The 15,238-nt window shown below is 46.7% G+C and overlaps 1 protein-coding gene across 1 annotated transcript in view; it reads right to left on the bottom strand.

Moving 5' to 3' along the window:
- Positions 1–8,015, bottom strand: part of LOC121555410 (neurobeachin-like) — a 37,956-nt gene extending 29,941 nt beyond the window's left edge. Inside the window, exons 1-3 of the mRNA XM_045213057.1 lie at positions 7,809–8,015; positions 4,451–4,867; positions 3,474–3,641 (exon numbers count right to left, since the gene is read on the bottom strand). Coding sequence (XP_045068992.1) covers positions 3,474–3,641; positions 4,451–4,867; positions 7,809–8,015 — 792 coding nt within the window. The remainder of the gene's footprint in view (positions 1–3,473; positions 3,642–4,450; positions 4,868–7,808) is intronic.
- Between the last annotated feature and the right edge of the window lie 7,223 nt (positions 8,016–15,238).

Consider the following 15,238-nt stretch of genomic DNA (forward strand, 5'->3'; position numbering starts at 1 on the left):
GAACTCTGAAGCATGCAGGTGAGTTGGCGGGTGGGACCCCAGCTAAGAACGGTGCCAGTAGGCCAGTCGATCTGGGGATTATGTCTGCATAGCCAAGGAGTGACCCAGGATAATAGGATACTCGGGAGAGTCAATGAGATAGAAGGCCTCTCCTCCTGCTGGTGTTGAGAGATGGTAAGTCGCGGGGACTGAGTCGCCTCAGTAACTTTCTCCTGGTTCCAGAGGTCGGCCATCTAAGGCTGTAACTGCCTGGGGTTGAGGGAAGTAGTTGGGTAGGGATCTTAAGTTCCTTAGCCAAGGTTACATCCATAAAATCACCTGCGGCACCGAATCGATCAAGCCTGGACCCGATGCTGGTGGCCCTCCCAGGACAGAGTGGCTGGAATAGCTAGGACCGCGTTAGTAGGAGGAGCTCTAATTTTCCCCATCACAACCCTCCTGTAGCTGGGCGGGGACAGGCGTTTCCAAGCTCGGGGCAAGTGGAGCGGAAGTGGCGGCAACCCCGCAGTAGAGGCACCGACGCTCCCTCACGACGCTCCTCGTTGGAAGAAAGCCTGGAACGGCCTAACTGCATGCTCTCCGGGGAATCTTGGGGCAGTTCAGGAGCCGGGGCAGCTCTGAATGACGGAGTCCAAACAGGAGAAACAGAGCTGCTCAGAGGAACTTGGGACTGAGACACCTGACGGCGAGCCGTTCTCCGCTCTCTCTAGACGATTGTCCAGGCGGATGGCCAAGGCTATGAGGGACTCGAGATCTTCAGCTGGTTCACGGGTGGCTAACTCATCTTGAAGGGCTCAGATAACCCTCCCTGAAAGCAGACCCTCAGCGCTTCATCATTCCATCCGCTCCTTGCTGCTATGGTTCGAACTCAATGGCAAAATCTGCCGTGCTTCGGGGCCCTGACGGAGAGACAGTAGGCGCTTGGAAGCCTCCCGCCCACTGACAGGATGATCGAACACCCGCTTGAATTCTTCTACAAATGCAGCGTGGGAGTCACAACAGGCCTCCTGGGACTGCCACACCGCAGAGGCTCAGGCGAGCGCCTTGTCTGAAAGAAGGGTAATGAGGTAGGCAATCTTGGAACGGTCTGTGGGAAAACTTGAGGGGTTGGAGCTCGAAGGTGAGGGAGCATTGGGTGAGGAAACCCTGACAAGAGCTTGGATCCCCCAGAAAAGGGCTTGGGAGGTGGTTAGTCGGGGCTCCGCCAACCGAGAAGGCCTGTCGTCACTGGGAGGTGACCCGGGGGAAGGGGGAGAACCAAGGAGGCGTTCAAAAGAGCTGGTGAAGGGAACTCATCATTTCGGCCAGGAGTTGAGAATGTCTAGCCATCAGCTCCTCTTGTCGGCTGAGAACGGCTTCATGGCGCTGGAAAGAAGCCTCATGTCGAATGATCACCGCCAACAGGTCCTGGGAACTGAGTGTTTCTGGGTCCATGATTGACTTGGTTATTCTGTCACAAAGTCGGGTTAGAACTCCGGTCTCAGATGTGTAGAGCTGGGGTACTACCCCTTAGCCACAGAGGAAATGTTGTAGGACCCAAATGAAACACCCAAGGCAATACTCCAGGCAAGTAGATTTAATATTCCAAAACAGGAGGCAAACAAAACAACTCACGAGGGGAGAAAAACAAACTAAAGATAACTTCGACAACTTACTAGGACAGACACGGTGAGACAAAGCAGGAGACACACAGTCAGGACGCAATAACCAAGTAGAGAAACAAGGGGAAAACACACAGCTAAAATACTCAAGGAAACAAGGCACAGGTGACATAGATAAGCTAATTAGGACACATGAGGAAAAACTAAGGCAAAAGGGGAACACAGCTGACCTCTAGAGGCCAGGAGACAAACAGGGGAAGCAGGAAGCTGACAGTGAGAGCGAGAGAGAGAGAGAGAGAGAGAGAGAGACGTAAAAGCCTAATTAGTAACATTACATTAGGTTGCTGTAATGACAGAACTAAACTGAAATTATATTTCTATGGCTGTAATATTACACTCTAAAACAACCCAATTTGCGTTATTTGGTAACCCAGCACTGGTTAAATATGGGTTATGTTGGGTTATTTGGTAACCCAGCACTGGTTAAATATGGGTTATGTTGGGTTATTTGGTAACCCAGCACTGGTTAAATATGGGTTATGTTGGGTTATTTGGTAACCCAGCACTGGTTAAATATGGGTTATGTTGGGTTATTTGGTAACCCAGCACTGGTTAAATATGGGTTATATTGGGTTATTTGGTAACCCAGCACTGGTTAAATATGGGTTATGTTGGGTTATTTGGTAACCCAGCACTGGTTAAATATGGGTTATGTTGGGTTATTTGGTAACCCAGCACTGGTTAAATATGGGTTATGTTACGTTATTTGGTAACCCAGCACTGGTTAAATATGGGTTATGTTGGGTTATTTGGTAACCCAGCACTGGTTAAATATGTGTTATGTTGGGTTATTTGGTAACCCAGCACTGGTTAAATATGGGTTATGTTGGGTTATTTGGTAACCCAGCACTGGTTAAATATGGGTTATGTTGGGTGATTTTGACCCAACCAGTTGGGTTGTTGAGATTACCCAAACATGGGTTAATTTAACCATCAATTGGGTATTTTTCACCTAGTCTGCTCGGGGATTAGAACCAGCGACCTTTCGGTTACTGGCACAACGCTCTTAACCACTAAGCTACCTGAAACTGAAACTGGCTCTCATGAGGACCGCCACAGGAATGGAAGACCCAGAGTTACCTCTGCTGCAGAGGATACGTTCATTAGAGTTACCAGCATCAGAAATTGCAGCCCAAATAAATGCTTCACAGAGTTCAAGTAACAGACACATCTCAACATCAACTGTTCAGAAGAGACTGCATGAATCAGGCCTTTTTTGGTTACTACATGATTACATATGTGTTATTTCATAGTTTTGATGTCTTCACTATTATTCTACAATGTAGAAAATAGTACAAATAAAGGAAAACCCTGGAATGAGTAGGTGTGTCCAAACTTTTGACCGGTACTATATATATATATATTTTTCTTACACATTCTTCTATACTATTAAGATTATTTATTACGCTTTAAAATATATACCACCCTATTGTAACCCAACAATAGGCTTTTAGGGAACTCAAACATTTCCGTAAGCGTCATTGAAGCTACAAAAATGTCAGTGTTGGACCTTTTAAAGAAAACAACCCAACTAAGTGACCCAACGCCTGCATCCAGCAGTCGGGTCAATCAAACAACCCAGCATATTTTAAAGTGCACTAAATATAATCTAATATATTAACTAATAATAATAATAATAATAATAAGTTGATGTTTCCTTGTGTAATAACGCTATCATTTTATATCTAACAACATGTATTAACACGTTATTATAGCGATGTTGTGTTATCATAGTGCTTCACACGGTGCTTCACACACCGCTGCCCTTTGACGGTTGTCATGATGAGTCATGGCGACAGCCAGGTGACCTACCTCCCGCTGTGCGGAGTCGGTGATGGTATCCAAGGTGACGGAACCCTCATAGGACAGGAAGTGGAAGACGTTAAGAGCTCGTACAGCCTCGGGCCCTCGCTGCTTATAACCAAATATCAGATCTATCCACTGGTGCAGCTGGCATGACACAAACTCACTCTCCAATGCCTAGAGAGAGGGAGAGACAGACAGAGAGACAGACAGAGAGACAGACAGAGAGAGAGAGAAAGAAAGAAAGAAAGAAAGAAAGAAAGAAAGAAAGAAAGAAAGAAAGAAAGAAAGAAAGAAAGAAAGAAAGAAAGAAAGAAAGAAAGAAAGAAAGAAAAAAGAAAGAAAGAAAGAAAGAAAGAAAGAAAGAAAAGAAAGAAAGAAAGAAAGAAGAAAGAAAGAAAGAGAAGAAGAAAGAAAGAAAGAAAAAAGAAAAGAAAGAAAGAAAGAAGAAAGAAAGAAAGAAAGAAAGAAAGAAAGAAAGAAGAAAGAAAGAAAGAAGAAAGAGAAAGAAAGAAAGAGAAAGAAAGAAAGAAAGAAAGAAAGAAAAGAAAGAAAGAAAGAAAGAAGAAAGAAAGAAAGAAAGAAAGAAAGAAAGAAAGAAAGAAAGAAAGAAAAGAAAGAGAAAGAGAAAGAAAGAAAGAAAGAAAGAAAAAAATAGAAAGAAAGAGAAAGAAGAAGAGAAGAAAGAAAGAAAAGAAAAGAAAGAAAGAAAGATGCGTTGTTGCTGTTGCTGTTGGTGCTGCTGCTGTTGCTGTTGCTGCTATGCCACGTTGCTGTTGTTGCTGTTGCTGTTGCTGTTGCTGCTGTTGTTGCCGTTGTTGCTGTTGCTCGTTGCTGTTGCTGTTGCTGTTGCTGTTGTTGCCGTTGCGCGCTGCTAAGTGTGCTGTTGCTGTTGGCGTTGCCGAATGAACTGCTGCAAAGAGTGAGTGAAAAGGAGCGTGCCAAAAAAAAAAGTGGTGCGCGGCTGAAAAGCAGAAAAAACGAACAAGAAGGTTGCGGGTTGGCTGCCGCTCGTGCTGTGCGCGCTGCGCCGCTGCCGTTGCTGCCGCTGCTGCCGCTGCCGCCGCGCCGCCGCGGGTGCCGCCGCTGCTGCCGCTGCTGCTGCCGTGCTGCCGCTGCCGCCGGCGCTGCCGCTGCTGCCGTTGCGTGCGCCGCGTTGCCGTTGCTGCTGCTGCTTTGCTGTTGCTGTTTGTTGTTTTTGTTGTGTCGTTTGCGCTGTTGCTGTTGCCGCTGGGTGCGCGCTGTTGCGTTGCCGCCGCCGCCGCCGCCGCGCTGCCGCCGCCGTTGTTGCCGGTGTGTTGCTGCGCGTTGCCGTTGCTGCCGCTGTTGCCGCCGCCGCTGCCGGCCGCCGCTGCCGCTGCTGTTGCGCGCCTGCCGCCGCCGCTGCTGCCGTTGCCGTTGCGCTGCGCCCCCCGTGGTGCGGAAAGAAAGAAAGAAGAAGAAAGAAAGAAAAAGAAAGAAAGTAAAAAAGAAAGAAAGAAAGAAAGAAAGAAAGAAGAAGAAAAGAAAAATTAAAACAATGGGATCAATAAATCAGAGGAGGGAGGGAGGGAGGAGGGGGAGGAGAGAGGGAGGAGGGAGGAGGGAGGAGGGAGGGAAAACTATGAGCAACACAACGCATTGAACACAGGACTGATGGTTGCTGATAATGGGCCTCTGTACGCCTGAAGTGTAGATACTCCATTAAAAATTCAGCCGCGTTCCAGTTGCTAAGCAGTTATTTTCATGTATTGGGTGAATTTACCCACTGTATTTGGGATCAATTTCATGTTATTTTAATGGGATAAAAAAATAGACATTTCAAAAAACAAGGCCCCAAAACGCTCCAAAAAGGGGTGTGTAAGTATGTGTGTGTATGTGTGTGTGTGTGTGGTGTGTGTGTGTGTGTGTGTGTGTGTGTGTGTTCACCATATGGGTTGATGATAGGGTTTCTGGCCCAGGCTGGCAGCTGAACGCCGACACAGGAGTCCCCGCCCTCTCTGTCCTGGCTCATAACCACTACAAATAAATATCGGGAGGTAGTACACCTCTGGGACTCAACCCTGCTGACAACACATATATAACCACCACACAATAAAACATCTCTGGGAGTGTAGGCACAGGGATAACCCTGCTGAGCAACACATTATAACCACTGCTGTTAACAAACATCTGGAGGTAGTACAACGATAATCCTGTTGGACAACACATTATGTACACACAGCTAAACCCATTACAGCTGAGGTTTATTCGTTTAACTAAAATGATTAATAATAACTAATCAACCTGCATTTCCAAACTCTTCCTTCCTCCTCAGTCATGACAACACACAGACACACACACAGACAAATACACTTTCCCACACACAACAGACACACACACAGACAACACCTCCTCCCCACACACCAACCTTGACATCAGCTGTGTCTGCCACAGTCCTCCTAAGTCAGCAAACAGAGAAGGCTCTTATCAGGTGGTAAACTGGTTCTCATTGGCATTCAGGAAGAACGTTGCAGCGGCTCCTAACAGGGCATGTGATTAATAAAAGAATCTCAACACCACTGGAGATTATAATATCATCTATCTATTCAATATTTTATTATTAATCTAACTTGTATTCCAGGGGGTTTGAATTGTATGAGGCAAGAAACACAAAAATTTAGTACTGAAACACAATGTTATAGGTGTGTGTGTGTGTATATAGGTGTGTGTGTAGGTAAAGAGTGTGTGTGTGTGTGTGTGTGTGTGTATGTGTGTACATGCATGTATGTGTGTATGTGTGTGTGTATAGTGTGTGTGTGTGTGTATGTGTGTATGTGGTGTGTGTGTATGTGGTGGTGTATATGTGTGTGTGTGTGTGTGTGTGGATGTGTATGCAATAAGTGTATGAGAGGCCAACTACCTTTCAGCTAATTGTCACAGTGCATGGATAACTCATGGTCTGTCAAACAAGTGATTTTAATAACATTTGGGAACCAATTGAATGCATAACACAACTGGTTCTCTGGGTGGCCTTATTAAACAGTTCAGTGGGGTCACAAACAATAATAACCCCTAAAATAACGTCCTCAGTTTACTGTATATCCAACGTTGCAGCTAGGGTACAACCCAGCAAAACGTCTCTCTCATCATGTCCCATACGTATTTCCACAGGCATATATCCAGTTATGGGTATTTCCCAAAGGTAAGAACAAACCTCTTATATTCACTGAAGTGATTACACTCTTCTCTCTCCAGAGAATCCAGCTTGGGACCGTGGTCCCTTCCTCTAACAAACTCCTTCAGCTCATCAACCCCTGATTGGTTTTTAGCTATGGGAAGATAATAAGGAGTTCCACTAACACCAGCAGATGGAGCGATTGGTTAACAGCCACTCAGGATGTACCGTCCTCCAGGACACAGCCTCTCGTGACATCACACATCCTCTCTCAGAGGTCGTCTGCTGCAAAAGGTAGCGAAGGCTGCATCACGCCGGGAGAGGTCCACGGCCGTGTGTGCTTGTTAGCCTGCTCTCTCTTCAACCCTCCACCTCTAGACAGGACTAAGCGCCCTGCTGCTCCTGAGATTTAAATAAACGATCAGCCTTGGTTTTAGCAGAGTTTAGCTTCATGCTGAGCAGCTTTTTTGGCCTCCAGATTCTTCTATCTTGTAGTTCCCAACACCGAGTATTCTCTCTGCCTCTTCACTCCCATTGCGTGAGGGTCTCTCACACTCCCGATGGTCTTGCGCAGCCTCCAAATGCCGCTTATGGAAGAGCCCGCGTTAGCCTGGAGGATATCTAACTTCTCTGTCTTCATGTCTAACTGTTGCTTTATCAAACGATACCTCTCAAAGTCCCTTCAGATCTGGCATGTGTTTGTCCAGATTCTGTGGCCTCGCCTCTGTGTCGGTCTGGGCACCTGCCATCCCTATCAGGAGCTCCGGGGCGGGAGTGAGAACTGAGGATTGCACCAGAGCCTCCCAGATGAGTCTCCTACCTCCGCTTCCGAGGTACTCGGCTATCCTCCTGAGACTCCCTCCAGAGTGGGTGAAAGGTTGGGCAGGTTGCCCAATTAGGACAGGAGGGGAGGGAAATCAACCACCCCGCCTGTGCAAGGGCTCCCCGTGTGCTGGGCGTAAGTTAGTAATGGTATTCTCTGGGTCATGGACACAGGAAACTGGGGAGGAACTTTCCGGTCAGATACGCAACATACAAACCTACCACCAGGGTGGCCCGGCCACCAGAATCCAGGCGGCTCCACATCATGGTGGTGATTCAATGTTATCAGCAGAGGTGGGGGGTCGATCTGGGCCGCCATCTAACGACTCCTAAGACAAAAAGTGAGCTGAGGACTCGCAGGGCACAGGTTATCGTGGCTTCCACACTGCCAGAGATATGTCCATCTCCCCACACCGGTAACACTGTCGAGCTCTCCTGCGTATGACCGCCTGCTTCGGCCTCCCGAGCCGGGATGTCCTGGACGTGGGTGGGTTGAGACCTGGGGTCCTTTGGAGGTTGATTGTGGTGGGGCCGCACTCCTGGTGTTTCGGAAGCACCAGCATCTCCGCCAGGCCTGGTACTTTTCCTGGCATAGGGCCTACACTATCAGATCAGCTTGTCAAGGCCTGTTGACTGATGAAACTGGCTTGCCCCACAAGGCAGGCGAGGCACCCATCCACCACAACGGCCTCCACCACCGCGCCGCTGTATTCCTCTGCGGATCCAGCCATTTCCCCCTAAGTGGAATCTAATGATTATGTATCTGCGCTAGAGGTGGTTGCTGGAAGGTCCAGCCGTGAAAGCGCTTTAAACATACCAAAACTTTGTGAGTCATCTGCTGAGGATCCCCAGACTTCAGGATCATAGGCCAGTAACCTGGCTAGGGCCCAGGTCCTAGACAGCATTCAGCTGGCGCCCGGCAGATAATAACAGACCAACCTATCAATGCCTTCAGGCCAGGCTCATGCGGGTCTGCACGGCAATGCAGGTATGCCTCACACACATCGAAGCCCTATCTTAGATATAAAGTCACTTGCTCTCTTTATTGGGCGAGATTTTGGACCACCTCTGTCTCTGCAAACTGCAACCTCCGTTCAGAAGGTCAGCTTTCTTTGTTCTCCAAGAGAGCCACGCTTGTTTGGTGCATCTGGGGCTTGTTAGCTGTAGCAGAATTATGGCTTTCAATATGTCCTCATTTCAGTTTATGGGGGAGCCTAATGGCCAACTTGAAAATCATGATCAAACCCTTCGGTATCCTCCTCTGACAACACTCATTAACGCTGAGCTGGTTATATCTCCACCATCCAGGATGCCAGACTGCCACAGCTTGAATGGGATTGCCTCAAGTAGCAGCATAGAACCAAAATAAGATTTATTAGGGGAAACTAAATGCAGTATAACACAATTCCCCAATATTCCTATGGCCTTTAAGGTGTTGCCACAGTTAGTGTTCCACATCCAAAATCATAACTTCCCTCGCTCAAATAAAGTTTCTCAGTCTTACTTCAGAACTCACGTTGCAAAGCAGTGGCCAACCCCAGCAAAAACGGGCCTTCAAACAAGGTCCCACACGCATTTCCCACAGGCATGGCATCCAAAGCAGGGAGTATTTCCACAAAGTATCTCAAATCCTTATATTCCCAGAAGTGGACGTGCAGCACTCTTTCCAGAGAGCCCAGCTTGGAGATCCGTTCTTCCTTCAACAAACCCTTCAAGCACATCACCCTGACTGGAGCCTCCCAGTTCATGTAAGATTAACACATAGAGGGTTGGAGTCTCTAACATACCAGCAGAGATGGAGCCACATATTTGTTGGGCTTGCAGCCACTTTCTATAGGAGCTGTAACGTCTCTCCATGACACACAGCCTCTCGTGACATCAGAGGTGTATGTATAAGATATGTATGGTGGTTTAGTATATGGGGGTAAGATGGTATATAAACAGTGTATGTGGGATACAGACAGGACAGAACACATATGGTGTGAAAAAATTACCAGCCGGCAGGGTCCAGACTCAGTGGGGGAAGGAGAGAGGCAGGAGCTGTGTAGTGATGCGGTGTTTGGCCTCCTCCCAGGTATCATAGCGCTCACAGAACACGCCGGGGTTCAAGAACGCACCCGATCATTGCAGGGAATCACAAAGAACTTGAACAACAGTCAAAACGAATAAGAACTAGTTTTTTTATTGCACTTACAGGATAACATGAATGTAAAATATTCCCATTACATCAACTTAGTAACAGGACATACACAGGCTGAGTCATTGCATAATAACTCCAGAATAATATCAGATTTGATTTAGAAAGCAAAATACCTTGGATAGGTTCCGGTAAGGGTCAGTTCCTCTGACTTCATAAGTTAGTGAGGAACCCCAGGGGAACACTGGGGTACTGGTTCAGATCACAAAAGCTCCTCCCTGTGGGGAGAGTAGAGAGAGAGAGAGAGAGAGAGAGAGAGCAGAGCAAGAGAGAGAGGGAAGAGAGAGAGAGAGAGAGAGAGAGAGAGAGAGAGAGAGGAGAGAGAGAGAGGAGAGAGAGAGAGAGAGGGAGGGAGGAGGGACAGAAAGAGAGAGAGAGAGAGAGAGAGAGAGAGAGAGAGAGAGAGAGAGAGAGAGAGAGAGAGAGAGAGAGAGAGAGAGAGAGAGAGGGAGAGAGAGAGAGAGAGAGAGAGAGAGAGAGAGGGAGGAGGGAGACAGAAAGAGAGAGAGAGACAAATGCCCTCTCTTAAGTACAGTAAGTTAGAGGCTGAGAAAGTCTGGAGGCAGAGAGCAGATGATGAGGGTAATGGCAGGCCCTCCTTCCTGAATTCAAGCATGGTGTTGAGGAACATGAGGCACTGGTTGAGATTCTCCTCTGCCACAGCGCTTAACAATGCTGACGACTTAAAAACAGCTGACTTAGGGCCGCTGCAAGGAGATACGCCTGAAGAGAGGGGACACACGCACACACACCGCACACACAAACACACGCACACACGTTGCCAAAGATGGGTGTAGATAGCGCCAGATGGATTCTGTTACAAGTAAAAACATCTGCAAATCTGTGTACATAATCAGTAAACTTGATTTGATTTCAGTGGCTGCCCTGTGAGTGCACATGTTATTAACCCTACCTGGCCTGGAGTAGCCAGTTCTGCATTCCCACCCTGGGTAGACTGTGGATCAACCCTCTTCACTGTAGCCTTGTCCTCGGGAAGGAACATCACAGACGCTGGGGGAGGAAATGGATATCACAGGATAATGAGCACGCAGAACACAGGAAGTGACATTTGGAAACAGTAAATGCTAAGTGTATAGAGTGGAGCAGGAGACCCAGGTGGACGAATCAGATCTGTATCAGTATCATTTAATAATGATCAGTCAGGTGTACACACACAGGCAGATGAAGAATAAGAGATGCCTAGCAATACAGGTGGAGTTTTAGCTAATAAGACAATAATATATGAGTTATTAAATAGTGATGCTTAGTATTATATGAGTTAATAACAAAGATTAAATACAATATAGAGAAAGAAGAAGGATACTCAACAGAGTTAGTTGAATATGGATGTCAAATACACAGGATAGTTTAAAGTGATACTAGCTTACACAGGGAGAAGAAGAAGGTGATGGTCAGCTACACAGGTGAGCTATTTAAGGTGATGTAGCTACACAGGTGAGTGAAGTTGTAAGGAGGCCACACACAGGTGAGTTAGTTAAAGGTGATGTAGCAACACAGGAGATATTAAAGGTGATGTATAAACAGGTGAAAGTTAGTAAAGGATGTACAACACAGGTGAGTTAGTTAAAGGTGATGTAGCAACACAGGTGATTTAGTAAAGGTGATACAGGTAACACAGGTGAGTTAATAAAGGTGATGTCATTACACAGGTGGAGTATATTAAGCTAAATGTGATGCACGTGATGATCAAGTCGCTGGATAAAGTTACTACAAATTATATATTATTATTATTATTATTATTATTATTATGGTAGGTAGGTATATGCATGAAATGCATGCACTCTACTAACTGGTAAGTCATCGATAAGTAGCCATTAAGCAAATGATTAAAATGGGAATGTATATATACTTCAGCAGCATTCTGAAAGTATTTAGACTCCCTTGACTTTACACATTTTATTATGATTATGCCTTGATTCTAAATGGACTTAAATGGTTTTTCCCTCACTGAATCTACACACACATCTCTATAATGACAAGCAAAAATATTTTGAAATTTTATAAATGAAAAATGAAAATCACATACATTCAGACCTTACTCAGTATTTTGTTGAAGCACCGGCAGTGATTACAGCCTTTATCTTGGGTATACGCCATGCTTGGCACACTTAAGATTAGAGTTTTTCCCATTCTTCGCAGATCCGGAAGCTCCGCCAGGCTGGATGGGGAGCCGCCATCGCGCCAGCATTTTCAGGTTTCAGACGCTAGATCGGTTCAAGTCCGGCTCTGGCTAAGCTTCGGCGACATTCGCAGATTTGTCCCAGTTACCCGCGCTGTTGGCTGCGCTTGAGGGTGGGGTCTGCCAGTAAGGGTGAACCCTTCGGCCCAGTCTGAGGTCCTGAGCCAGCCCTGAGCACGGCCACTGAAGGGATCTCTCTGTACTTGCTCCGATTTCATCTTTCCTGATCCTAAATAGTTCCTCAGTCACGCTGAAAAATATCCCCTATTAACAGATTGATGCCACACCCATCTTCACTGCTGGGATGGTGCCAGGCTCTCCAGAAGTACGCTGGCATTCAGACCAAAGAGTTTAATCTGTCACTAAACCAGAGAATCCTTGTTTCTCATGTGGTCTGAGTCTTTAGGTGCCTTTACAAACTCCTGCTGTCAGTGCCTTACTGAGGAGTGGCTTTCACCGCCGCCTACCATAAAGGCTGATTATGGGAGTGTGATAGACAGTGTCCTTTGAAGGTTTGATTCACAGATGAACTCAGAGCTGCCAAGATGACCATGGTTTGGGCTCACCTCCTGACCAAGGCCCTCCCGATTGCTCAGGGGTTTGGCCGGGCGTGCCAGCTCTAGGAAGAGTCTTGTGGTTCAAACTCTTCCATTTAAGAATGATGGAGGCCACTGTGTTGGGACCTTCAATGCTGCAGAATTATTTCCTGGTACTCTTCCCCAGATCTGTGCCCACACAATCCTGTCTGGAGCCTCACGGGATAACCCCTTCACCTCATGAAGGCCTTCTCCGACACTGTCAACTGTAGGACATTTTATAGACAGGTGTGCTTCAAATCATGTCAATCACAATTTACCACAGATGTACTTAACTGTGCGAAACATCCTGGCGATGATCAGTGGGACACAGGACACTCGGGAGCTAATTTTATTTCAGCAAAGGGTTGAATAATTGTAGGTATACCCAAGAACCCGGGGGCTGCAGCGAATGAAGGTGCCGCCAGCCTGTACCCAAAGGGTGGTTAATCCTCAGCAGACTAGGAAAATCTGTCGATGGTGCCCTTGAGCGCTGCACTTAACCCAATTGCTCCAAGTCGCTTCATAAGAGTGTCATGGGTTATGTAAATGCAAAGACTCGAGGCTGCAATGGTTGCCAAAGGTGTTTAACAGCACTGAATAAAGGGTTGAATACTTAAAATGTGATATTTGAAGTATGTTTAATATATTTGCCAAATTTCTAAAACCTTTTATTCATATGGTATTGTAGGATTAATGAGGAAAACAACGTATTGGAATCCATTTAACAAGGCTGTAAAGCAAATAAAATGGTGGAAAAGGTCAAGGGTCTGAATGCACTATATATATATATATATATATATATATATATATATATATATATATATATATATATATATATATATATTTATATTTATATAGTTCCTACTGTATACATGAAGACTTCTAGACCAGTTTGGAGCAGGTAGGTGTGATGTGGAAGGACAGTATAGTATATTTATAGGTGTAAAGGTACTATATGTAAAGGTAAGGTATTTACTATGTTGGCCATGTAAGACTTCTAGACCAGTGTTCTGGAGCAGGCATTTGTCTGAGAACACGCCTTGATCTCACTGAACATCCACTTCACAAGTGCAGACCCTCAGAGTAGGCCAAGGACCCACACAGAGACGTGAGGGAGAATGAGTTATGTTGTGTTATGTCTAATCTGTCCCTTCAAAGTACAGCAGCACCTGAACACTAGACACAGCTTCCTTGGGGATCACTGTTACCATGGTGCTGATCTCATCGTCACGCTACGGTGTCGACCACCGTTACATTGCGCTTCCATCCTTGTGTGGAACATCTACCGTTACCTTGGTGCCCGATCTCACCGTTACCATGGTGCTGATCTCACCGTTACCTGGCGCTGATCTCACCGTTACCTGGCGGTGTTGATCCCACCACACACAGGTTAATTCACTGTTACCTGGTGCCGACCTCTACTGTTACATCATAAAGTTCGACTCCCAGCACTACGGCTCATCCTAACGTTACCTTGGGTGTGATCCACCGTTACCATGGTGCTGATCCTACCGGTTACCTTGGTTGATCTCACTGGCACCATGGCAGTGATCCTTCACCATGCCCATGGTGTTGATCCCCTCACTGTTACCATGGTGTTGATCTCACCACTACCAGGTGTAGATTCCACTGCTGATTTCCTGTGCTGATCCTCACCGTTACAGGTGTGATCCCACTGCCACCACGCGATCCCACCAAGTCACCGGCGCTGATCCAACGTTACCACGCGTTGATCCCAACGAGCCACCATGGTGATCCCCCACCGTTACCCTGGTGCTGATCCGTCCTACCGCGCCAATTACTTAAAAGCTGATCCCACTGTTACCTTGGCGCTGATCTCACTGTGGCATACCACATGGTGTTGATCTCACTGTTACCTTGGCGTTGATCTCACTGGGTTACCATGGTGTTGATCTCACTGTTACTATGGTGTTGATCCACTGTTACCTTGCAAGTCGATTCACCGTTACATTGGTGCAGATCCCTGCTACCATGGCAACGATCCACTGTTACCCGGCGCCCATCCCACCAACGAATTACGGTGCTGATCTCACTGTTACCCTCGATGATCTCACTGCTACCATGGTGGTGCTGATCTTAATTGCTGACTACGGTGCTTGACTCACTACCATGAGGTTGATCCTTACCGTTACCCATGAGGTTGATCCCACCTGGTTACCTTGGTGCTGATCTCACTGTTACCATGGTGTTGATTCACCGGTTACCCTATGCTGATCTCACTGTTACCTTGCGTTGATCTTCACTGTTACCATGGTGTTGATCTCACCGTTACCATGTAGTGCTGGATCTTTGACTGTTACCTTGCGTTGATCTCATCGTTACCATGGTGTTGATCTCACTGTTACGGTGGTGGATCTCACTGTTACATGCTGATCTCACTGATACCGGAATGACCACGATACCCCCTGTGTGATCTCACCGTTACCACACTCGATCTCACCGTTACATTGGTGTGCATCCCCGTTACTCATGGTGTCGATCTTACTCGTTACCTTTGGTGTTGATCTCACCGTTACCTTGAAAGGATCTCACTGCAGCCACCATGGTGCTGATCTCACTGCCGACCTGGTGTTGATCTCAATGTTAACATGTGAAGATCCCACCGTTACCATGGCGTTGATCTCACTGCCACTGGTGTTGATCTCACCGTTACCATGCGGTGTCAATCTCACTGTTACCTGGTGCTCTATCTCACTGCTCATCAAATTTCGCGGCGTTGATCCCACCGTTACCCCATGTTGATCTCACTGTCACTATGGTGCTGATCCTGACTGCCACCTGGTGTCAATCTCACCGTTACTACTACAGGCCAATCCACTG

The sequence above is a fragment of the Coregonus clupeaformis genome, unplaced genomic scaffold (assembly GCF_020615455.1).
Source record: "Coregonus clupeaformis isolate EN_2021a unplaced genomic scaffold, ASM2061545v1 scaf0076, whole genome shotgun sequence".
Classification (NCBI taxonomy): domain Eukaryota; kingdom Metazoa; phylum Chordata; class Actinopteri; order Salmoniformes; family Salmonidae; genus Coregonus; species Coregonus clupeaformis.